Below are 26236 nucleotides of genomic sequence, written 5' to 3'. Positions count from 1 at the left end.
AGAGAGACCGTTCACCTGCTCTCAGTGTGGAAAGGGATTCACTGTGTTATCCACTTTGCAGAGACACCAGCGAATTCACACCGGGGAGAGGCTGTTTATCTGCTCTCGGTGTAGGAAGGGATTCAACCAGTTATCCAATCTATGGACACACATGCGAATTCATACTGGGGAGAGGCCATTCGCCTGCTCTCAGTGTGGGAAGAGATTCACTCGGTCATCCGACCTGCGGACACACCAGCGAGTTCACACCGGGGAGAGGCCATTCACCTGCTCTCAGTGTGAGAAGAGATTCACTCGGTCATCCGAGCTGCGGAGACATCAGCGAGTTCACACTGGGGAGAGGCTGTTCACCTGCTCTCAGTGTGGGAAGAGATTCATTTGGTCATCCGACCTGCGGAGACACCAGCGAGTTCACACTGGGGAGAGGCCATTCACCTGCTCTCAGTGTGGGAAGGGTTTCAGTCAGTTATCCACCCAGCAGAAACACCAGCAAATTCACACTGGAGAGAGGCCGTTCACCTGCTCTCAGTGTGGGAAGAGATTCACTCAGTCATCCCACCTGCGGAGACACCAGCAAGTTCACACTGGGGAGAGGCCATTTACTTGCTCTCAGTGTGGAAAGGGTTTCAGTCAGTTATCCAACCTGCAGAGACACCAGCAAATTCACATGGAGAGAGACCATTCACCTGCTCTCAGTGTGGGAAGGAATTCACTCAGTTATCCCACCTGTTGAGAGACATCAGTGAAGTTACACTGGGGAGAAACTGTCCACCCGCTCAGTGTATAAAATTTGTTCAGAATTTCATCACAGCTGCTGAGGCACCAACAAGTTCACAGGTGTTGGATTCTGCTGTTATTGTTTCTGCTCTCAATTACATCCGGGACTGCATTTTGTTCATTCTCACAGTTAGTCAATGCGGAGGGTCGGAGGGTTTCTTTCTGCTGGACTGGCCGGTCTCACAACTTTGCCTCCAATGGGCTGATGCTCTTTGAGTCTTGTTGCGAATACCTGGTTTTAAATTTCACAAGGATCACAGAGTGACAGGGTGTGTGGAAGTTCAGAGATATTTAGTCAGCATTTCTGTTTGAAACTCCCCCAGAAGCCCATCCAATTTCCTTTGTAATTGTTTATTGTCTCCACTTCCTCCACCCTCATAGGCAGCGAGTTCCAGGTCATTACCATTCACTCCATCAAAATATTCTTCCTCCCATTCCCCCCCGCCCCGCGTCTCTGACCCAAAACCATAAATCTGTGACCCCCCTCATCCTTGTCTCATCAGCTAATGGGAACAGCTTTTCTTTGTCCACCTTATCTAAACCTGTCAGAATCTTGTCCACCTCTATCAAATCTCCCCTCAACCTCCTTTGCTCCAAGGGGAACAACCCCAGCCTGACATTGACAATAAAGAACAAACTAACAGAATATGTTAATACCTGAAACCAAATGGGAATGTTTAATTTCTGTTTTGAAGATATTGTGAATATATTGTCCTGGACAATAAAGGAATTGGAATAACTCACCTTGGGTGTGGTTGAATGGAATATATCAATCTGGTATCCACCTACAGTCCAGTGAAAGTCCCTAACAGCACTGTGGGTGTACTTACGCCTCAGGCATTGTAGCAGTTCAGGAAGGCAGTTTTGGCGCTGATCGTGGCCGAGGCAGCTACATACAGCCACATATTCTGTTATAATTGAAGGACAGCAGATTGAATGTGAGGCATTATGGGACTGGACTATCTTGACCACATTTCTGTGACTGCTCAGTTTCTGCAATCACGGACCATTAAAGCTGCTTAGCAGGGCCCCAACAGAGGACCTGGTGAGAATATTTATTCAAAATGAGTTAGAATTAATCTTATTCCAGGACCGGCTGGTGTTCAGCGGCTGAGATTCCCGAATCTGTGAAGCGGAGGTCTGACCAATCAACAAACAGTGGCAGATAGTTGGTTAAGAAGTTAAAAAGCGTTCTCAGGCATTGTTTAAATTATTTTATCCCAAATTTGTGATAAGACCTGTGAGGGACATGTGACCCGTTAGTCGGTGCAGTAACGGTATACTCCAAATAGCACTGGACTGAAAAGCAGACCTCTGAGTAGATTCTAATGGTTATAATCTTACCCAAGCATGGCCAGTGAAAAAATCAGAGCTCGAGTGAGGACTGGACAAGTCTCTTACCTGCTGTTTGGAAACTAAGAACAAGAAACTTATTGATAACATTATTAGAGAATACAGCCAACATTTCAAGTCTGGAAGACACTTCATAACAGCTCTTATGAAGGGTCATCCATACCTGAAACATTGGCTCTATTCTCTCTCCACAGATGCTGTCAGACCTGCTGAGCTTTTCCAGCATTTTCTGTTGTTGTTTCAGATTCCAGCATCCGCAGTATTTAACTTTTATGATGAAATGATTCGGTCTGATTGGAAACCCCACGACCCTCCCACAAAACAGAGGGAGTGGTGGCAAAAGGGGAAAAAGGATAAGGATGATAAAGTCTGGGTTCTGATTCTCCGAGCCCATGTAGAATAAACAAAATGAGTGAATCAGTTTATAAAGAACAGAAGTTGTCCATCCCTAAAAAAACTGATCAAATAAAAATAATTAAGTAATGGAATATAACAAAAAAATTCAGAGATGAAGTTTACAATCTAGTTTGTTTTGATTTTTATACTTGTGCAAAGAAGTATTATTGTGTGCCAATTTTTTCTGCTCACTCCCCATCCCTTTAGGTTCTGTAGAAAAGTTAACCCTTTCAGCAGACAGTTCATTTCTTTTCAAATCATCTGAAAACTCATGTCTATTTTAGTTTATAATTGAAGATTTATGGGAATTGGCTAAGATGGGCTTTCGGCATTTTTAAAGTATAAAAAAGTGGTCTTGAGAAGGCAATTTGGTAGAGAGAGGTGGAGGGAGATATGTTTACAGAGAGGTGTTGAGAGCTGTTGGTTTTACAAGTTATCCATGTTTTTGGAGCGGTCACTTCATGTCCTGGTCTGAGAGGGATGGAGAGAAGTCTGTTCAATTGTTAAAGTTAAGCTTTCTCTATTAACTGTTGATCGATACTTTGCCTTTTATCGTTCTGACTTGTTCCATTTTTAATGGTTAATAAACTTTCTGAATTCACCATTTAAATTGTTCTTTCTTGCCATATGGTTAAGACACTGGAACCTGGTGTGATTTACGATTGGGGAGGTTATTGTAAACAAGAGAACCCCCATAAATCTTAGTTCAAATAAATTAAACTTCTTACAAATGGAATGTTATCCTTTATTACGAGAGAAATTGAACAGAGAAGTAAAGATGTTCTGCTTCAGTTATACAGGGCGTTGCTGAGACTGCATCTTGAACACTCGGTGCAGCTTTGTCTCCTGTTTAAGAAATGATGCAAATGCATTGAAAGTGGTTCAGAGGAGGTTTAATAATTGCTTCCCAATTTTTGACCCTCACAGGATAAATTTTGTCCGATTTTCCTTGTCTTCACCTCTGACAAAGAATCATCCTGACTCAAAATGTTGTCTCTATTCTCTCTCTATAGATGCTGTCAGACTTGCTGAGATTGTCCAGCATTTTCTGTTTATGTTTCAGATTCCAGCAGCAGCAGAATTTTGCCTTTATACTAATTCTTGTTGGATAAGGGAATCTAAAGTATCGGCTGTAGAATGACAGTGTGGAATGCAACACAAACAGATCAGCTATGATCTCAATAAATGCTGGAGCAAACTCAAAGGGCCAAATGGCCAACTTCTGCTCCAATGTTGAATGTTGGTCGCAATTTCCTGAGAATTGTGAAGCAAGGCTGGAAGATTCACCTTGCTTGTGTTAAAACCATCGCTGTGAAATTCAGTTCTGGGATTAAAGGTTGCCAGACTGGAAAAGGAAAACAATGGAAATACACTCTTGGGGAGTGAAAAGTCACCTTGCCGGACTCATTCTTGGAGAATTGAGTGTCAACATTCCAAGGCAGAGTAAAACATAACCATTGAGTGGGATATTTGAGTGTGTTAAGAGTAAAAGGGCAAAGTTCAACTTTACAGCTTAAGAGCTATGTTTTTACAAAAAGTGTTTACTCATTGTTGCTTCCAGCTTGTCAGAGTAAAAGTCATAAAACTTGAAGTTTTGTCTTGTGATTCTTTCATTTACTCAATGGGTTTAAATTCATTTCTTTAAATTATTGATCATTACAGAGATCCTAATAATTCATTTAAAGCCCCAAATTTCGACTTCCCATTTGAGCCTGGGGTACCTTTCTGTCTCTCCATTGCTCGTGTCAATGAGAGCCAGGCGACGGAGCTGAGGGCTGAATTTAGCCAAGAATAACGAGGCCTGCACCCCAGTTGCAAAACTGCCCTGGGGATCGCACTAATAGAGAGACAGGAAGGTGCTGGAGAACTCGGTAGGAAATGGGCCTCCAACCAATTGTTATATCGGTCTCTCAGAATGAAAGAGAAACCTGTCTCTTTAAATACACATACAGGGAAGAGGCTGCACTGAAATCTGTCCCTTTTAACCTGCACAAAAGCAGGAGGCTGAGATTGACAGGCTGCAGGAGGAGTCCATTCAGCCCATCGTGCCCCTGCTATCTCTTTGAAAGGACTCTCTGATTCATCAACTGCTCTGTTCTTTCCCCACAGCCCTGCAAATTCTTCCCTTTCAAGTCTTTACCCTTTGGAAAGATTCTATTGAATCTGCTTTCAGGCAGATCAGAACAACTCGCTGTGTCAAAAATATAAAATATAATCTCATCTCCCCCTCTGGCTCCTTTGCCAATTACCTTAGAGGGATTCACTTTCTGTTAAAGAGCCTGCCAACCCCACTCACCCACTTTTCCGAAAGTGCATAAATATAATCAGAAAAAGTCCAGCAAAATCAAATATTTTACTGATAAAAGTTTATTAATGAAACAGAACATGGTTAAAACAAACAGAAAATGACTTGAGGATCAAAGACAACCAGAGTAAAAGGATGTTCACAATGTTCTGGACACAAATGGTTTCTCTTTAATTCATCTGTTGCCTGTTCCCTGACCTCTTTGTGGAACACCTCCGCTCAGTCCACAAGCATGTCCCTGACCTTCCGCTCGCTTGCCATTAGAATTCACCACCTTGCTCTCACACTCACATTTCTGTCCTCGGCCTGCTGCAATGTTCCGGAGAAGCCCAACACAAGCTGGACAAACAGCCCCTCATCTTCCGATGAGGCACTTTACAGCCTTCTGGACTCAACATTGAGTTCAACAACTTCACACCCTGAACTCTCTCCTACATTTTGGGTTTTTTTTTTGCCGAGTGCCAGTCTGCATCTTGTTTTCATGTTTTTTTCCTTCCAGACAGAACTGTCCTTTATTCTGCCATTAACACTTACTCTGGACCAATGCTTTGTTTCTTTACAATGTGGAGATGCCGGCGTTGGACTGGGGTAAACACAGTAAGAGTTTTAACAACATCAGGTTAAAGTCATTTAATCTCACCCATCCTCTAACCAATCCCTGACTCTCCCTTTAGTTCTACCTGCCCCTCCCCCCTTTCTCAGCAGCATCAAACCCAGCATATTTCTCCCTCTCTTTAGTTCTGAAGTAGAGTTACATTGGACGTGAAACATTATCTCTATTTCTCTCTCCACAGATGCTGCCAGACCAGCTGCGTTTTTTCAGTTCTGTATTTATTTTAAATCTACCTTAGTCGTAGGAAAAGCACTCTTTACGATCCAGGATAAAATAAATGTCCTTCATCATCTTTAGAAACATAGAAACCCTACAGTGCAGAAGGAGGCCATTCGGCCCATCGAGTCTGCACCGACCACAATCCCACCCAGGCCCTACCCCCACACATTTATCCGCTAATCCTCGCATCTCAGGACTCTAAGGGGCAATTTTTAACCTGGCCAATCAACCTAACCCGCACATCTTTGGACTGTGGGAGGAAACCGGAGCACCCGGAGGAAACCCACGCAGACACGAGGAGAATGTGCAAACTCCACACAGACAGTGACCCGAGCCGGGAATCGAACCCAGGACCCTGGAGCTGTGAAGCAGCAGTGCTAACCACTGTGCTACCGTGCCGCTTTAGTGGATCATTTCAGTGGAAATGTGCTCTCCCAGGCTCAAAGAGCATCAGCCCACTGGAAGCAAAGTCGTGAGACCAGCCAGTCCAACAGAAAGAAACCCTCCGACCCTCCCACTTCACCAACTGTCAGAGTGAACATGGTTCAGTCCTGGATGTGATTAACAGCAGCAATAACAGCAGAATCCAACCCCAGTAATCAATTGTGAACTCGCTGGTGTCTCAGCAGGAGGGATGAATCACTAAATCCTTTCCCACACTTCGAGCGGGTGAATGGCCTCTCCCTGGCGTGAACTCGCTGGTGTTCTCGCAGGTTGCATGAATCACTGAATCCCTTCCCACACAGAGAGCATGTGAACGGTTTCGCTCCGGTGTGAACTCGCTCATGTTTCCGCAGGTTGGATGAAGTTCTAAATCTTTTTGTGCAGTGAGAGCAGCTGAACGGTCGCTCCTCAGTGTGAATGCGCTGGTGGGACACCAGATCCTGAGACCTTTTGAAGCCACTCCCACAGTCAGAGCATTTAAATGGTCGCTCATTGGTGTGAACTCGCTGGTGTTCCCACAGGTAGGATGATGTTGTAAATCTCTTTGTGCAGTGAGAGCAGCTGAACGGCCTCTCCTCAGTGTGAATGCGCTGGTGGACCAACAGTTGGTGAGACCTTTTGAAATCTTTCCCGCAGTCAGAGCATTTAAAGGGTCGCTCATTGCTGTGAGTGACTTTGTGTCTCTGCAGGCTGGATGACTGAGTGAATCCCCTCCCACACACTGAGCAGGTGAATGGCCGCTCCCTCGTGTGAACTCGTTGGTGATTCCGCAGGTGGGATGATCTTCTAAATCTCTTTGAGCAGTGAGAGCAGCTGAACGGTCTCTCCACAGTGTGAGTGCGCTGGTGATCCATCAGATCCTGAGACCTTTTGAATCCGCTCCCACAGTCAGAGCATTTAAAGGGTCTCTCGCTGTTGTGAATGACGTTGTGTCTCTGCAGGCTGGATAACCGGGTGAATCTGTTCCCACACTCGGAGCAGGTGAACGGTCTCTCCCCAGTGTGAACTTGCTGGTGTCTCAGCAGATTGGATGACAGAGTGAATCTCTTCCCACACACAGAGCAGGTGAACGGCCTCTCCTCGGTGTGAACTTGCTGGTGTTTCCGCAGGTTGGATGATGTTTGAAACTGCTTTGTGCAGTGAGAGCAGCTGAACGGTCTCTCCTCAGTGTGAATGCGCTGGTGGGACACCAGATCCCGAGAGCTTTTGAAACCAGTCCCACAGTCAGAGCATTTAAAGGGTCTCTCACTGGCATGAGTGAGATTGTGACTCAGCAGATTGGATGACCGAGTGAATCCCTTCCCACACACAGAGCAGGTGAATGGCCGCTCCCCGGTGTGACTGCATCGATGAGTTTCCAGCTGAGATGGGAACCTGTATCCCTTCCCACAGTCCCCACATTTCCAGTTTCTCCATGGTTCGGGTGTCCTTGTGACTCTCCAGGTAAACAATCAGTTAAATCTCACACAGAACACGGGTACAGTTTCTCCCGCTGTGAATGCTGCGATGTATTTTCAGGCTGTGTAACTGGTTGAAGCTCTTTCCACACTCAGTGCACTGGAACACTCTCACTCGGGTGTGTTTGTGTCTCGGTGCTTTCCAGTCACACTGATGTTTAAACATTCTGAAGCAGAAAAAACAGAAATATTTCTCCTTCCAGATTCAAAGGTCGATGATGTTGAGGTCCAGATGAATTGAGCGACTGTCAGATCTTGATGTGATGTTTGGTTTGGGATTTCCGTCTATGGATCTTAACCTTCTGATATTCCTGTAAAGGAGTTTGCGACAGAAATCACAGTCAATACAGGATCAAAATTCAGAACTAGAATTCTAGTTTCTAAGGAACATTCTTTCCCCACTCATTCCACTAAATCTGTAAGTTGGTTAAGATACAGGGGGTTGTGATTGGTCATGTTCTTGACCTTGCTGCCTATGAGGGGAGTCAAGCAGAGATGGTCAGTAATTTTGAATGTGATTGGATGGGTGCTGCAGGGTTACAGAATGGGACCCACTCCAGACTGACAGAATTGCTCGGCAGGGACTGGAGTTGTCCAATGAACTCCTCCTGTGCCGTAATGACTCTGACTGGAAATATATGACGTAGCTACAGTACTATATTACAAGACTAGAAATAATAATAAATGTACTTTATTGCAGAACCATCCGATATTTATCACATAACAACACTGGTCATATTTCTGTCCTCAGAGTTTTAAAGCACAGCAAGAGGCCCTTTGGCCCATCGAATTTGTGCCAGCTCTCAAGCATCGATCTGTTCTAATCCCACCTTCCACCATTTGGTCAGTAGTAGCCTTGTAAGCTATGGCATTTCAAGTGCTCATCTAAATGCTTCTTAATGTTGAGCGTTCCCACCTCTCCCACCCTTTCAGGCAGCGAGTTCCTGATTCCACAATCCTCTGGGGTGAAAATCTTTTCCCTCAAATCCCCTCTAAATCTCCTGCCCCTCCCCTTAAATCTGGAAGTTGACCCAGCGACTAAAGTTACTTGAACTAAGGGTTCATATTTTTGTCCACCCCAATCAGGCCCCCCTCAGCCTTCTCTGAATTAGGGAGAACAATTCGAGCCTAACCAGCCTCTCTTCATGGCTGAAACTTTCCAGCCCAGGCAGCATCCTGGTGAATCTGCTCTGCACCTTCTCTAGCGCAATCACATCCTTGGTAAAATGTGGCGACCCGAATTGCAGACAGTACTCTAGCTTTTTATACAGCTCAATCATAACTTGCTTGCTCTAATATTCTATGCCTCGGTTAAAAAAGGCAAGTATCCCATATCCTTCTTAACCACTTTATCAATTTGTCCGACTGACTTCAGGGTCCTATGGACATGCGGCCCAAGGTCCCTCTGGTCCTCTGTACTTCCTGGTGTCCTATTGTTCATTGTCTATTCCCTTGCCTTGTTAGTCCGCCCAAAACGCATCACCTCGGACTTTAGGGGGTTAAATTACATTTGCCACTGTTCTGCTCATCTGACCAGCCCGTCCATATCCTCCTGTAATCTCAGGCTTTCCTCCTCGCTATTTACCACCAATTTTTGTATCATCAACAAACTTACTGATCGAACCCCCACATTCAGGTCCACAGGAAGCTCCACGCGGTCATTGATACAAGGCCCGGACTCTGATTGGCTGGAGGACCAGCGCCCATCCGGTCCTCCACACGTTGCCATTGGTCAATCTGCCGCATGTAGACAATGAGAGGGCGGAACCCGAGCCCACGTGAGGGTGGGCGGGGCTTTGACCGCCAGCCGCGCTGAGCTGGTGTCCAATCCGCAGTGTTTTGCTTCTGTAACCAGTGACATTGCTGCCAATGGGACACTGTGTGCTGGGAACGCCCCTCTGAGTCATTGTGACGGCACAATGGAGCCCTGCCTGAATCAGCCAATAGCAATCACTCTGCTTCGCGGTGACGTCTCCGGGTTCAGGCGCGCGGACCCGGGAGCCCCGCCCCCACCCATTGTTCCCCAGTCTGTACATTCCACATATTTTTATTCATTCATGGGACACGTCCCTGGCTGGGCAACATTTATTGGGGTAACATTTACTGCCCATCCCTTGATATCCTTGGAGGACATTTGCGAGTCAAACACATTGCTGTGGCTCTCGAGTCACATGTAGAACAGGCCCAGTAAGTATGGCAGATTTCCTTCCCTAAAGTACATTTTAATGCACTTAGATTTCCAGAAAGCATTTGATAAGGTACAACATCAAAGGTTATTGCAACAAATAAAAGCTGTGGGGATAACATACAATCACAGAATCCCCACAGTGCAGAAAGAGGCCATTCGGCCCATCGAGTCTGCACCAACCACAATCCCACCCAATCCCTCTAACCTATGCATTTTAGGACATTAAGGGGCAATTTTAGCATGGCCAATCAATCTAACCCGCACATCTTTGGACTGTGGGAGGAAACCGGAGCACCCAGAGGAAACCCACGCAGACACGAGGAGAATGTGCAAACTCCACGTGACCCGAGCCGGGATCAAACCCAGGTCCCTGGAGCTGTGAAGCAGCAGTGCTAACCACTGTGCTACCGTGTCGCCCCATCATATTGGCTTGGATAGAAGATTGGCTAGCTAGCAGGAAACACTCGGCATATGTAGGTCATTTTCTGGTTGTCAAAATGTAATGAGAGCTGTCACAGGGTATAGTGCTGGGGCTCCAACATTTTACAATTGATATGTGACCTCTATGAGAAGGATGGTCTACACCTTAATCAGAAGGGGACCAATATCCTGGGGGGTAAATTTGCTAAGGCCATGCAGGGAGGTTTAAACTGATTCGGGGGGGGGGAGGGATCCTGAGTAGTGGGGCTGAAAGTGAGGGATGCATGGATGGGGACTGCAATGCACGGCATTGCAGAGGTGGGGTGGAGCAGGGTTTGAAATGTGTATACTTCAATGCCAGGAGTATTCGCAATAAAGTGGGTGAACTTGCAGCGTGGATCAGTACCTGGGACTTCGATGTTGTGGCTATTTCAGAGACATGGATAGAGCAGGGGCAGGAATGGATGCTGCAGGTCCCGGGGTTCAAATGTTTTAGTCGAAGTAGGGAAGGAGGTAGAAGAGGGGGAGGGGTAGCATTATTGGTCAGAGATTGTATCACAGTGTCAGAGAGGAGGTTTGATGAGGACTTATCTGTTGAGGTAGTATGGGCGGAGATTAGAAATAGGAGAGGAGAGGTCACCCTGTTGGGAGTCTTTTATAGACCTCCTAAAAGTTCTAGAGAGGTTGAGGAAAGGATTGCGGAGTCAATCCTGCTTAGGAGTGAAAGTAATAGGGCAATTGTTATGGGGGATTTTAACTTGACTAATATTGACTGGAATTGTTATAGCTCTAGCTCGTTAGAGGGGTCAGTTTTTGTTCAAAGCGTGCAGGAAGGTTTTTTGACTCAGTATGTAGACAGGCCAACTAGAGGTGAGGCTATATTGGATCTGGTGCTGGGAAATGAGCCAGACCAGGTGCTAGACTTGGAAGTTGGTGTGCATTTTGGTGATAGTGACCACAATTCGGTTACGTTCACCTTAGTGATGGAAAGGGATAGGCATGAACCTCGGGCCAGTGGTTTTAGCTGGGGGAAGGGTAATTATGAGGCTATTAGGAGAGAATTAGGAAACATAGGTTGGACTAGGAGATTACAGGGACTGGGAACGTCCGACATGTGGAGTTTTTTCAAGGAGCAGCTACTGCGAGTCTGTGATAGGTATGTCCCTGTCAGGCAAGGAGGAATTGGTAGGGCTAGGGAACCGTGGTGCACCAAAAAAGTTTCTTTGTTGGTTAAAAAGAAAAAGGAGGCTTATGTTCGGATGAGACGTGAGCACTCGGGTAGTGCACTAGAAAGCTTTAGATTGGCTAAGAGGGAGTTGAAGAGCGAGCTTAGAAGGGCTAAAAGGGGACATGAGAAGACTTTGGCGGATAGGGTTAAAGAGAATCCTAAGGCGTTCTATAGGTATGTCAAGAACAGAAGGTTGGTTAGGGCAAGTTTAGGGCCAGTTATAGATGGCAGAGGGAAGTTATGTGTGGAACCGGAGGAGATTGGTGAGGCATTGAACCAATATTTCTCTTCGGTGTTCACGCAAGGGGACATGAATATAGCTGAGGAGGACACTGGGTTGCAAGGGAGTAGAATAGACAGTATTACAGTTGATAAGGAGGATGTGCAGGATATTCTGGAGGGTCTGAAAATAGATAAATCCCCTGGTCCGGATGGGATTTATCCAAGGATTCTCTGGGAGGCAAGAGAAGTGATTGCAGAGCCTCTGGCTCTGATCTTCAGGTCGTCGTTGGCCTCTGGTATAGTACCAGAAGATTGGAGGTTAGCGAATGTTGTCCCATTGTTTAAGAAGGGGAACAGAGACTTCCCCGGGAATTATAGACCGGTGAGTCTCACTTCTGTTGTCGGCAAGATGTTGGAAAAAATTATAAGGGATAGGATTTATAGTTATTTGGAGAGTAATGAATTGATAGGTGATAGTCAGCATGGTTTTGTGGCAGGTAGGTCGTGCCTTACTAACCTTATTGAGTTTTTTGAGAAAGTGACCAAGGAGGTGGATGGGGGAAAGGCAGTGGACGTGGTATATATGGATTTTAGTAAGGCGTTTGATAAGGTTCACCATGGTAGGCTTCTGCAGAAAATGCAGATGTATGGGATTGGGGGTGATCTAGGAAATTGGATCAGGAATTGGCTAGCGGATAGGAAACAGAGGGTGGTGGTTGATAGTAAATATTCATCATGGAGTGCGGTTACAAGTGGTGTACCTCAGGGATCTGTTTTGGGGCCACTGCTGTTTGTAATATTTATTAATGATCTGGATGAGGGTATAGTTGGGTGGATTAGCAAATTTGCTGATGACACCAAAGTCGGTGGTGTGGTAGACAGTGAGGAAGGGTGTCGTAGTTTGCAGGAAGACTTAGACAGGTTGCAAAGTTGGGCCGAGAGGTGGCGGATGGAGTTTAATGCGGAGAAGTGTGAGGTAATTCACTTTGGTAGGAATAACAGATGTGTTGAGTATAGGGCTAACGGGAGGACTTTGAATAGTGTGGAGGAGCAGAGGGATCTAGGTGTATGTGTGCATAGATCCCTGAAAGTTGGGAATCAAGTAGATAAGGTTGTTAAGAAGGCATATGGTGTCTTGGCGTTTATTGGTAGGGGGATTGAATTTAGGAGTCGTAGCGTTATGTTGCAACTGTACACAACTCTGGTGCGGCCGCACTTGGAGTACTGTGTGCAGTTCTGGTCCCCACATTACAGGAAGGATGTGGAGGCTTTGGAGAGGGTGCAGAGGAGGTTTACCAGGATGTTGCCTGGTATGGAGGGGAGATCCTATGAGGAGAGGCTGAGGGATTTGGGATTGTTTTCGCTGGAAAGGCGGCGGCTAAGAGGGGATCTTATTGAAACATATAAGATGATTAGAGGTTTAGATAGGGTGGATAGTGATAGCCTTTTTCCTCTGATGGAGAAATCCAGCACGAGGGGGCATGGCTTTAAATTGAGGGGGGGTAGTTATAGAACCGATGTCAGGGGTAGGTTCTTTACCCAGAGGGTGGTGAGGGATTGGAATGCCCTGCCAGCATCAGTAGTAAATGCGCCTAGTTTGGGGGCGTTTAAGAGATCCGTAGATAGGTTCATGGACGAAAAGAAATTGGTTTAGGTTGGAGGGTCACAGTTTTTTTTTTTTAACTGGTCGGTGCAACATCGTGGGCCGAAGGGCCTGTTCTGCGCTGTAATGTTCTATGTTCTATGTTCTATAGATGACTTACAAAGAACAAAGAAAATTACAGCACAGGAACAGGTCCTTCGGCCCTCCAAGCCTGCACTGACCATGCTGCCTGACCTAACTAAAACCCCTACCTTCCGGGGGCCATATCTCTCCATTCACATCCTATTCATGTATTTGTAAAGACGCCCCTTAAAAGTCACTATCGTATCTGCTTCCACTACCTCCCCCGGCAGCGAGTTCCAGGCACTCACCACCCTCTGTGTAAAAAAAACCTGCCTTGTACATCTCCTTTAAATCTTGCCCCTCGCACCTTAAACCTGTGCCCCCTAGTAATTGGGTCTTCCACCCTGGGAAAAAGCTTCTGACTATCCACTCTCTCTATGCCTCTCATAATCTTGTAGACTTCTATCAGGTCGCCCCTCAACCTCTGTCATTCCAGTGAGAACAAACCAAGTTTCTCCAACCTCTCCTCATAGCTAATGCCCTCCATACCAGGCAACATCCTGGTAAATCTTTTCTGCACCCTCTCCAAGCCTACACATTCTCTGGGAGTGTGACAACGGGAATTGAACACTATATTCCAAGTGCGGCCTAACTAAGGTTCTATAAAGCTGCAACATGACTTGCCAATTTTTAAACTCAATACCGCGGCCGATGAAGGCAAGCATGCTGTATGTCTTCTTGACTACATTCTCCACCTGCATTGCCACTTTCAGTGACCTGTGTACCTGTACACCCAGATCCCTCTGCCTATCAATGCTCTAAAGGGTTCTGCCATTTACTGTATATTTCCTATCTGTGTTAGACCTTCCAAAATGCATTACCTCACATTTGTCCAGATTAAACTCCATCTGCCATCTCTCCGCCCAAGTCTCCAACCGATCTATATCCTGCTGTATCCTCTGATGGTCCTCATCACTATCTGCAAATCCATCAACCTTTGAGTCGTCTGCAAACTTACTAATCAAACCAGTTACATTTTGAGGGACCTTGTCAAAGGCCTTACTGAAATCCATGTAGAGAACATCCATTGCCCTACCCTCATCAATCATCTTCGTCACTTCCTCAAAAAACTCAATCAATTTAATGAGACACGACCTCCCCTTCACAAAACCATGTTGTCTCTTGCTAATACATCTGTTTCCAAGTGGGAATAAATCCTATCTTGAAGAATCCACTCCAATAATTTCCCTACCACTGATGTAATGCTCACCAGCCTGTAATTACCTGGATTGTTCTTGCTACGCTTCTTAAACAAAGGAACAATATTGGCTATTCTCCAATCCTCTGGGACCTCCTCTGTTTGTGGAGATGCCGGTGTTGGACTGGGCTAAACACAGTAAGAAGTCTAACAACACCAGTGTAAAGTCCAACAGGTTTATTTGGTAGCAAATGCCACTAGATTTCGGAGCGCTGCCCCTTCGTCAGGTGGAGTGGGAGATGTGCTCACAAACAGGACATACAGAGACACCAACTCAATTTACAGAATAATGATTGGAATGCTAATACAGCTAATCAAGTCTTAAAGATACAGACAATGTGAGTGGAGAGAGCATTAAGCACAGCTTAAAGAGATGTGTATTGTCTCCAGACAGGAGGGCGAGTGAGATTTTGCAAGTCCACCTGACGAAGGGGCAGCGCTCCGAAAGCTAGTGGCATTTGCTACCACATAAACGTGTTGGACTTTAACGTGGTGTTGTTAAACTTCTTACTGTGTTTACCTCCTCTGTAGCCAGTGATGATACAAAGATTTCTCTCAAGGCCCCAGCAATTTCCTCCCTTGCCTCTCTCAGTATTCTGGGGTATATCCCATCAGGCCCTGGGGACTTGTCTACCTTAATGTTTCTCAAGAACGCCAATACCTCCTCCTTTTTGATCTCAACATGACTCAAACTATCCACACACCCTTTCCCAGACTCATCATCCACCAAGTCCTTCTCTTTGATGAATACAGACGCAAAGTACTCATTTAATACATCGCCATTTCCTCTGGCTCCACGCAGATTCCCTCCACTGTCCTTGAGTGGACCAACCCTCTCCCTGTTGCTCTTTATATATGTATAAAAAGCCTTGGGATTTTCCTTAATCCTGCTGCCCAATGCTTTCTCGTGACCCCTTTTAGCCCTTAGACTGAGGTGAAAGGACTGAGGGGGTGGTTGCTAAATTTGCTAATGGCATAAAGATAGGTAGGAAAGTTGTGAAGACGACATAAGGAGACTACAAAAATGTATATTTTTATTTCTTGATTGTGTTTCTTCATTTTTCTTCCTCCCTCCCACTCTTTCTCCCTACTTTATTCCCCTTCCCTGACCTTTTCTCCCTCTTTGCTAAATCTTACCTCGTCCCATTCATTCCATCCACCACGCCGCCCCCCCCCCCCCCCCCCCCCGACTCCCAAACATGTTCATTTTAGCTTCTCTATCTTTTGGCCATTCACACCCTTTATTCTCTCTGTGGACAGCTATGAGCAGTCTTTCCCCCTGGTTTCTGTGGCTATGACTCATTTTTAATTCCCTCACCCGGCAGTATAAACATCTCCCACTTTCTCTGCCTTTTAGCTTTAACAAAGGGCCGTCTGGACTCGAAACGTCAGCTCTTTTCTCTCCTTACAGATGCTGCCAGACCTGCTGAGATTTTCCAGCATCTTCTCTTTTTGGTTACAAAAATATATAGATAGGTTAAGACCGGGGCAAAGATCTGCCAAATGGAATATAATGTGGCAAAAAGTCAAATCATCCATTTTGGCAGGAAGAATAAAAAGAGAAGCTTATCATTTAAATGGTGTGAGATTGCAGAGCTGGGATTGCAGAGGGATCTGGGTGTCCCAGTGCATGAATCACACAAGGCCGGTATACAGGTACAGCAAGGAATTGGGAAAGCTAATGGAATGTTGCTGTTTATTGCGAAGGGAATTGAATAAAAAAGTAGGGAGATTATACAGGATATTGGTGAAACCATCTGGAGTACTGTGTACAGTATGGCTCTCACTTAGGAAAGATGTAAACACATTGGAAACAGCTCAGAGAAGGTTTACTGGACTAATACCTGAAATGGCTGGTTTGTCTAATGAGGAATGATTGGACAGGCTAGGCTTGTATCGACTGGAGTTTAGAAGAGTAAGAGGCGGCTCGATTAAAACAAATAACAGGAGAACTTCTTCCTCTCAGAGGGTCTGAATGTCTGGAACTCTCTTCCTCAAAGGGCAGTGGACGCAGAGTCTCTGAATATTCTGAAGGCAGAGCTGGATAGATTCCTTAATAAGCAAGGGGCTGAAAGGTTATCGGGGGGTCGGCGGGAATGTGAAGTTGAGGTTACAATCAGATCAGCTGTGCACATATTGAATGGTGAAGCAGGCACGAGGGACGTACCCCTGTTCTGAATGTGCATATTCATCTGTTATCACATCCTGTACAATAGATTGTAGCATTTTCCCTCCGGCTGATGTCAGGCTGATGGGTCTGTGGTTCCCCGTTTTCTCTCTCCCTCCTTAAACAGTGGGGTTTCATTTACCACCTTCCAATCTGCAGCAACCATTCCACAATCTATAGAATTTGGAAAGATGACCACCAATGTATCCACTATCTCCACAGCCACCTCTTCCAACACTCTGGGATGTAGATCAGCAGCTTTTGCCGATTAATTCACTTCCAACCCCATTAATTTCTCCAGTGCTACTTTTTCACTAATACTAATCTCTTTCAGTTCCTCATGCTCACTACTCCCTCTGCGTGCTTTGCGAGCCTTCCAAACAGTATTGTGAACAAAATATCTTTAAACTTCCGAACACCCTTTCACTCTGTGATCCTTGAGAAATCCAAAGCCAGATATTCAAAACAAGGTTAAAAGATTATCAGCCCACTGGAGACAAAGTGGTGAGACCGGCCAGTCCAGCAGACAGAGAGCCTCCAATTCTCCCCAGTGACCAACTGTGAGAATGAACAAAATGCAGTCCTGGATGTAATTGAGAGCAGAAACAATAACAGCAGAATCCAACCCCTGGAATCACATGTGAACTCGCTGGTGTCTCCGCAGGTTGGATAACTGAGTGAATCCTTTCCCACACTGAGAGCAGGTGAACGGTCTCTCCTTGGTGTGAACTCGCTGGTGTGTCTGAAGAGTGGATAACTGAGCAAATCCCTTCTCGCACTGAGGGCAGGTGAACGGCCTCTCCCCAGTGTGAAACCGTTGGTGTGTCTTCAGATGGGATAACTGAGTGAATCCCTTCCCACACAGAGAGCAGGTAAACGGCCTCTCCCTAGTGTGAACTCGCTGGTGTGTCTGCAGGCTGGATGACTGACTGAATCCCTTCCCACACTGAGAGCAGATGAATGGTCTCTCCTCATTGTGAACTCGCTGGTGTGTCTGCAGGGCGGATGACTGAGTGAATCTCTTCCCACAATGAAAGCAGATGAATGGCCTCTCCTCATTGTGAACTCTCTGGTGTGTCTGCAGAGTGGATAATCGACTGAATCCATTCCCACACTGAGAACAGGTGAACGGTCTCTCCCCAGTGTGACTGCGTCGATGAGTTTCCAGGTGAGAAGGGTATCTAAATCCCTTCCCACAGTCCCCACATTTCCACCGTTTTTCCATGGTGCAGGTGTCCTTGTGACTCTCCAGGTCGGACAATCAGTTGAAACCTCATCCATACACAGAACACGGGTACAGTCTCTCCCCGCTGTGAATGCTGCGATGTTTTTTCAGGCTGTGCAACTGAAGCGTTTTCCACACGCAATGCACTGGAACACTCTCACTCTGGTGTGTGTGTGACTCGGTGCTTTTCCAGTCACACTGATGTTTAAAATCTCCTGAAGCAGACAGAACAGAAAAACATTTCTCCTACTAGATTCAAAGGCCGATGATATTCAGGTCCCGTTGAATTGAGTGACTCTGTCAGATGTTGATGTGACGTTTGGTTTAAGATTTCTGTCTGTAAATCCTCACCTTCTGATAGCCTGTAAAAGGAGTTTACAAAAGTCATCACTGTCAATACAGGATCGAAATTCAGAACAGACAATTCTCGTTTCTATAGAACATTCTTTCCTCTCTCGTTCCCCAAAAGCTGTGAATCTCCATCCCACACACTCTCCCTCCATTCTCACTCTGCTGTATCTAACATTCACCCTCCCAATTCTCCTGAAGGTGCTGATTGAGGCTGATTGACAGATCCATGCTCACTGCTTCCTGCCCTGGACACAGAGAGCTGAAAATCTCCATGCAGGCTGCCAGACAGTCTCGAGAGTCATAGAGGTTTACAGCATGGAAACAGGCCCTTCGGCCCAATTTGTCCATGCCGCCTTTTTTTTTAACCCCTAAGCTAGTCCCAATTGCCCGCGTTTGGCCCATATCCCTCCATACCCATCGTACCCATGTAACTGTCTAAATGCTTTTTAAAAATCAAAATTGTACCCGCCTCTACTACTACCTCTGGCAGCTTGTTCAAGACACTCACCATTCTCTGTATGAAAAAATTGCCCCTCTCACCTTAAACCTATGCCCTCTAGTTTTAGACTCCCCTACTTTGGGAAAAGATATTGACTATCTAGCTGATCTATGCCCCTCATTATTTTATAGACCTCTATAAGATCACCCCTAAGCCTCCGACACTCCAGACAAAAAAGTTCCAGTCTATCCAGCCTCTCCTTATAACTCAAACCATCAAGTCCCAGTAGCATCCTAATAATTATTTTCTGCACTCTTTCTGGTTTAATAATATCCTTTCTATAATAGGGTGACCAGAACTGTACACAGCATTCCAAGTGTGGCCTTACCAATGTTTTGTACAACTTCAACAAGACATCCCAACTCCTGTATTCAATGTTGTGACCAATGAAACCAAGCACGCTGAATGCCTTCTTCACCACTCACAAAGCCATGCTGACTGTCCCTAATCAGTCATTGCATCTCTAAATGCCTGTAGATCCTGTCTCTCAAAATACCTTCCAACAACTTACCCACCACAGATGTGAGGCTCACTGGCCTGCAGTTCCCAGGCTTTTCCCTGCAGCCCTTTTCAAACAAAGGCACAACATTTGCCACTCTCCAACCTTCAGGCACCTCACCTGTGACTATCGATGATACAAATATCTCTGCTATGACTGAACTAAAAATATATTTAATGGATCGGATGGCTCCAGTTGGTTAAGATACAGGGGGTTGTGATTAATTATGATCTTGAACTTGCTGCCTGTGGGGGTAGTCAAGCAGAGATGATCAATAATTTCTAAATGAGATTAGATGGGTGCTGCAGGGTTACAGAATGGGACCCACTCCAGACTGACAGAATTGCGCGACAGAGGATTTATAGTTTACTTTTGATAATTTATTAGTTCGTGTCACAAGCATGCTGACATTAACACTGCAATGAACTCACTGTGAAAATCACAAAAAAACTGTGAAAAACTATGAAGTTACAGTGAGAGTCAGTATGGACTCGAGTTATCCAATGGACTCCTTCTGTGCTGGAATGACTCTATGACTGGAAAATCTGATTTCCACTCCATCTGACGAAGGAGCAGCGCTCCGAAAGCTAATGGTATTTGCTACCAAATAAACCTGTTGGACTTTAACCTGGTGTTGTTAAAACTGTTACTGTGTTTACCCCAGTCCAACGCTGGCATCTCCACATCATGACCACATAATAACACCAGAGACATTCTCTGCTCAAGTTTAGCTTCTGCTCGACTTTAAGAGAGTAAGTGGCAATTTAATTTAAACCTTCAAGATTCTGAAAGGTCTTGGATGTGGAGAGGATGTTTACTCTTATGGGAGAATCTGGGGGTCACTGTTTAAAAAGCAGTGTTGCCCATTGAAGACAGAGCTGAGAAGATTTTATTTCATTCAGAGTCTTGAATCTTCGGAAGTCCCTTCTTCAAAAGTAGAAGTAGAGTCTGATTTCAATAAGGAATTAGATACATTTCTTGGGGATCAAGGGATACGGGGGGTGGGGGTGGGGGGAGGCGGGATTACGATATTAAATTTGATGATCAGCCATGACCAGAATGAACAGCGGAGCAGGCTCGAAGGGCCGAGTGGCCTCCTCCCTACTTATATTTTCTAGTATGTTTCTATGTAAACATGAGGAGCCTGGGGCTGAAGTGTAACCAAATTCTTTGCCACCGCTTCAGGCAACTTCTCTCACTGAAACATAGAATCTAGAAGTGGGGGTAGGTCATTCAGCCCTTCGAGCTTGCTCCGCCATTCATTATGGTCATGGTTGATCATCAAATTCAATATCCTAATCCCCCCCCCCCACACTCCCGTTCCCCCATATCCCTTGATCTATATTCTGTGGCAGTGAATTCCACACATTCATCACCCTCTGGGTGAAGAAATTTCTCCTCACCTCAGTTCTAAAAGGTTTACCCCTTATCCTCAAGCTATGCCCCGGGTTCTGGACTCCCCCCACCATTGGGAACATTCTTTCTGAATCTACCCTGTCTAACCCTGTTCCAATTTTATAAGTTTCTATGAGATCCAACTCTTCCAAACTCCAGTGAATATAATCTTAACCAATTTAGTTTCTCCCCATATGACAGACTTGCCATCCCAGGAATCAGCCTGGTAAACCTTCGCTGTACTCCCTCTTTAACAAGGACATCCTTCCTCAGATAAGGACACCAAAATTGTACACAATACTCCAGGTGTGGCCTCACCAACGCCCTATAGAACTGCAGCAAAACATCCCTATCCCTATACTCAAATCCTCTTGCTATGAAGGCCTACATATCATTTGCGTTCTTTACTGCCTACTGTACCTGCACGCTTACTTTCAGTGACTGATGCACGAGGAATCCAACATCTTGTTGAGTATACACCTCCCTCAATTTACACCTATTCAAGTAATAATCTGTCTTCCTATTATTGCTACCAAAGTGGATAATCTCACATTTATCCACATTATACTGCATCTGCAATGCTGATGCCCACACACTCAGCCTGTCCAAATCACGCTAAAGCATCTCTGCAGCCTCCTCACAGCTCACCCTCCCACCCAACTTTGTATTATCTGCAAACTTGGAGATAATACATTCCGTTCCCTCTTCCAAATCATTAATATATAATGTGAAGAGTTGGGGTCCAAGCACAGATCCCTGACAAACCCCACGAGTCACTGACTGCCATTCAGAAAAAGACTCATTTATGCCAACTCTTCGCTTCTTATCTGCGAACCAGCTTTCTATCCATCTCAAGACATTACCTGCAATCCCATGTCCTTTAACTTTACATGGCAGTCTGTTATGTGAGACCTTGTCGAAAGCCTTCTGAAAGTCTAAATAAACCACATCCACTGGTTTTCCTCGGTCAACTCTACTACTTACATCCTTACAAAATTCCAATAGATTCGTCAAGCATGATTTCCCTTTTATAAATCCATGCTGTCTTTGTCTGATTATACCACTGCCTTCCAAATGCCGAGTTGTGAAATCCTTGATAATAGACACCAGCAACTTCCCCAGTACCAATGTTAGGCTCACTGGTCTATAGTTCTGTGTTTTCTCTCTCCCTCCCTTTTTGAATAGTGGGTTTACATTAGCTACCCTCCAATCTGTCGGAACTATTACCGATTCCAAAGAATTTGGGAAAATAACCACCAATGTATCTACTATTTCCAGGACCACTTCCTTAAGTACTCTGGGATGAAGCTTATCTGGACCTGGAGATTTACCCACCTTCAATCCCATCAATTTCCCCAAAAACTTCTCAACTGATGCTGATTTCCTTCAGCCCCTGACTAACACATGTTTCTTTCAGCACTTCTGGTACATTATTCACGTCTTCCTTTGTGAAGACTGAAGCAAAGTACCAATTTAATTCCTCAGCCATTTCTTTATTCCCCATTATGAATTCTCCCATTTCTAACATTTGTCTTTGTCAATCTTCTTCTCTTTACATATCTATAGAAACTTTTACAGTCAGTTTTTATGTTCCCTGCTTGCTTCCTTTCATACTCCATTTTTCCCTTCTTAATCAATCCCTTGGTCCTCCTTTGCTGAATTTTAAACTGCTCCCAATCCTCGGGCCTATTGCTTTTTCTTGCCGATTTGAATGCTTCTTCCTTGAATCTGATACTATCTCTAATTTCCCTTGTAAGCCATGGCTTGGCCACAATTCCCTTACCACTCTTGCGCCAAACAGGAATAAACAACTTCTGGAGTATGTACATGGTCCATGGATTCCTCGAGGATGCAAACATGAGCTGCAGCCTGCGAGTGGGTGAAGCTGTTTAAAACCTGTTGCTCAGATTGCTGTGCATTCCGGTCACTAGGACCCGGTTGGGAACAGAAAATGCCTAAGCCCCACCCACTCTCTGTTGCGTCACCAAGACACCAGCGCATGCGCTCCGCTCCCTGCTGAATCAAGATGGCGGCTGTTAACCTCGCCTCGTCTCGGGAAAAAGACCTGAAGCTGCAAACACGGGACCTGCGGATTACTATTAGAGGTTTGAGACCTTCACCAGATATTTAGAAACCCTCTCCGTCCATCTGCCGGTTCCAATCCTCCCTCCATGTATCCGCATCCTTACCGGTTGTTGATGAGACAGAGGAACGTCCCTCTCCATTGCCATCGTCCACGTTACGCATGCGTCAAACACTGCTTCACTGTGGATAGGGGACATTCCCCACCGCGAGGAATGGTGGGTAAAACGCACGCCATCGAAACTCCTCATTTGTGAACAGTAGCTTTTTCTGCTGCGATGTGAAAATTAGGGATAGGGGTGCAGTTAATAAAATTAGGAATCAAATTGTACTGTAATCGAAGTGCTCAAGGCATCCATTATCCACCAGGAAGTAGGGGAATGGAAATTCTCGACCAAAGTATCTGAAATTGATACATAATGAGGGGGAAGTCGATCCGTAGCTTTAATGAACATCAACACGCAAAAATGGAACTTGACGACTTTTAACCAGCTCGCCCTCTTGACATAGAAGTGTCATAATGGGAAATGTGTGTGGTGGATAGAGCTGTTTCTGGGGCACAGGGGATTGTGGGATCCACGGCCCCATTAAACAGCAGCTATTGGTATGTGTTTTATTAGAGGAGCATCAGTGACTGCAAACATTAACTCTATTTCTGTCTCTATAGGTGCTGTCTAACCTGATGAGTATTTACAACGTTTTCTCTTTTCATTTCAGATTTCCAGCAGCTGCAGTGTTTTGATTTTGTTTAGTTGAAGGCGTTGCTCATGGAACTGAATCTAGAAACAAACGGACCATTTAAAGCTGTGTTTCAAGTAAGGAAAAAGTAGTTCTGTCGGGGATTTTCATTAAATTTTCATTTAGAAAATTTTCAAATTAATAACTGGAACATGGACATTACTGGAATTACCAGCAATTGGCTAAACCTCCTTTGACAGCAGCTTCCAAAACTACAAACCTCTTCTCCAATATGGATTAGGGCAGTTTGTGCATGGAAACCCCACTACCTGCATTTACTCTTCAGAATCACACACTATTCTGATTTGGTAGTTTACTGCTCTGCCTTCACAATCACTCGGCCAAAATTCTAAAACTTATTTCTGAGCAACATAGTACAGTGGCACAGGGTGGCACAGTGGTCAACACTGCTGTTTCACAGCACCAGGGACCCGGGTTCGATTCCAGCTTTGGGTGACTGTGTGGAGTTTGCATGTTCTCCTTGTGACTGCATGAGTTTCCTTTAGGTGCTCCGGTTTCCTCCCACACCCCAAAGGTGTGCAGGTTAAGTGGATTGGCCAGGCTAAATTGCCCCTTAAATGCAGGAGGTTACAGGTTACCTCAGGATTACAAGTTGTTTTGAGATTGAAAGCGACATTTGGAGGTGATAGTTTTCCTGCGTCCTTTGAGTTGGTGAAGGTTGTGGTTTGGCAGGTTCTGTCAAAGTTCTTGTCCAGTTGTCGATGTATAAAGTCCTTACCGTTCATTCCCTCCCTGTTTCATCTCTATCTTTCTCCTCCCATTAAGGTTGAATTCTTGTGTAGATCTGGACTGGGTGGCAGGTTTCCTGAATTGAAGGACATTAACAAACCATTTGAGTTTTTAATCACAATCCAGCAGCTTTCGTGGTCACTCTTTCCTTGTGCCGGCTCCACAAATTACCGGATTCATTCAGCTCAATTTCACAACCTACCTTTGTGTTTATCACTGTTTTTTCCTCCTTTTTGAATTAATTTTACAGCATATTAGAAGAGGATGATTTGTAGGTGGGAAACTCAGATCAAACATCACATCAGGATCTGACAGACACCCAATTCATCAGGGCCTGGACATCATCGGCTTCTGAACATGGAATCAAAAAGCACCATTCACAATGGGGAGAAGGTGTTTACATGTTCTGTGTGTGGACGAGGTTTCAGTCGCTCATCAAACCTGTCAAAACACAAGTGCTGTCCCACTGGGGAGAAACCGTGGAAATGTGGAGACTGTGGGAAGGGATTTGATTACCCATCTGAGTTACATATTCATCACCACAGTCACACTGGGGAGAGGCCATTCACTTGCTCTGTGTGTCAGAAAGGATTCACTAAATCATCCCACCTTCTAAGACACCGGCGTGTTCACACTGGGGAGAGACCATTCACCTGCTCCGTCTGTGGGAAAGACTTCACAAACTCATCCCACCTCCTGTCACACCATCGAATCCACAGTGAGGAGAGACCTTTCCAATGCTCTGACTGTGAGAAAAACTATAAAAGGAAAAATGATCTGTTGAACCATAAACGCACTCACACTGGGGAGAGACTGTTCCCCTGCTCCGTGTGTGGGAAGGGATTTACCCGTTCATTCGACCTACTGACACACCAACTTGTTCATACTGATAAGAGACTGTTTAAATGTCCTGACTGTGAGAAGTACTTTGAAAGCCAGATGGATCTGCTGATGCACCAACTCACTCACACCAGGGAGAGGCCCTTCACCTGCTTTTTCTGTGGCAAAGGCTTCACTTGGATGTCCAACCTACTTAATCACCAAAGGAGTCACACTGGGGAGAGGCCGTTCATCTGCTCAGTGTGTGGGAAGGGATTCACTCAGTCGTCCACCCTGCTGACACACCAGCGAGTTCACACCGGGGAGAGGCCATTTCCTTGCTCGGTGTGTGGAAAGAGATTCAGTCGTTCATCCACACAGCTTAGGCACCAGCGAGTTCACAAGTAACGGAAGGGATTGGATTTAGAATCTGCTGTTAATCGCATCCAGGACTGAACCATGTTCATTCTGACAGTTGGAGTTTGTTGCTGCTGATATTAATAAGCATGAAAGCTGGTGTGTGCAGTGATGTTGTTTGTAAATGTTGATTAAATCAGCTTTGATTCAAACACAGTGTTTTGGATTTCTCCAATAATAAGAGGAGAATGATTGATCTCCTGTTTTTGACAGTGCCATTATTTGGGCCTTTTCTTACTCAAGATTATTTCTGTTCTCTGATTCATCTTCTCCCGGATTAAACTCTAAACTTTCATCAATCCTATCAATCTATTGAAGACATTGGGTGCTTGGTGAAACCCACCTGATGTTGGTATCAATTGCCTTTCGGAGGATTTCCCAGTTTTCTGAAATTCCATCGTGGTTCTGGTGTTGATGTAATGATGGGAGTTTCAGTTCCAATGCTGATGATGTGGGGTCTGTGCTGACAGAAACACAGAATCCTCACAGTGCAGAAGGACACCATTCAGCCCATTGAGTCTGTCCTGGGTCTCTGAAAGGGCATTGTACCCAGTGCTACTTCCCTGCCTTATTCCCGTAACATTGCACATTCTTTCTTTTTGGATAGCAATCTAATTTTCTTTTCAATACCTCGATAGAACCTGCCTCCACGACCTTCTCAGTGAATTTGTTCCAGACTCCAACCCACCTCTGAGTGAAACATTTTTACTCACATCACTCTTACTCCTTTGCTAAATACTTTGAATCT

The 26236-nt window shown here is 45.3% G+C and overlaps 2 protein-coding genes across 2 annotated transcripts in view; one reads left to right on the top strand and one right to left on the bottom strand.

The window, feature by feature from the left end:
* Positions 1–22518, bottom strand: part of LOC144484176 (uncharacterized) — an 82987-nt gene extending 60469 nt beyond the window's left edge. The window contains exons 1-2 of the mRNA XM_078202717.1: positions 22510–22518; positions 17388–17791 (exon numbers count right to left, since the gene is read on the bottom strand). Of these exons, the coding sequence (XP_078058843.1) occupies positions 17388–17791; positions 22510–22518 (413 nt within the window). The remainder of the gene's footprint in view (positions 1–17387; positions 17792–22509) is intronic.
* A 2091-nt stretch (positions 22519–24609) lies between these two features.
* The window catches only part of LOC144484175 (uncharacterized), a 33518-nt gene continuing 31891 nt past the window's right edge, over positions 24610–26236 (top strand). Inside the window, exon 1 of the mRNA XM_078202716.1 lies at positions 24610–25475. Within this exon, the coding sequence (XP_078058842.1) occupies positions 24610–25475 (866 nt within the window). The remainder of the gene's footprint in view (positions 25476–26236) is intronic.

This window comes from Mustelus asterias, unplaced genomic scaffold (assembly GCF_964213995.1).
Source record: "Mustelus asterias unplaced genomic scaffold, sMusAst1.hap1.1 HAP1_SCAFFOLD_94, whole genome shotgun sequence".
Lineage (NCBI taxonomy): Eukaryota > Metazoa > Chordata > Chondrichthyes > Carcharhiniformes > Triakidae > Mustelus > Mustelus asterias.
The sequence above is the reverse complement of the archived record's forward strand: the minus strand, read 5'-3'. Positions and strand labels throughout refer to the sequence as shown.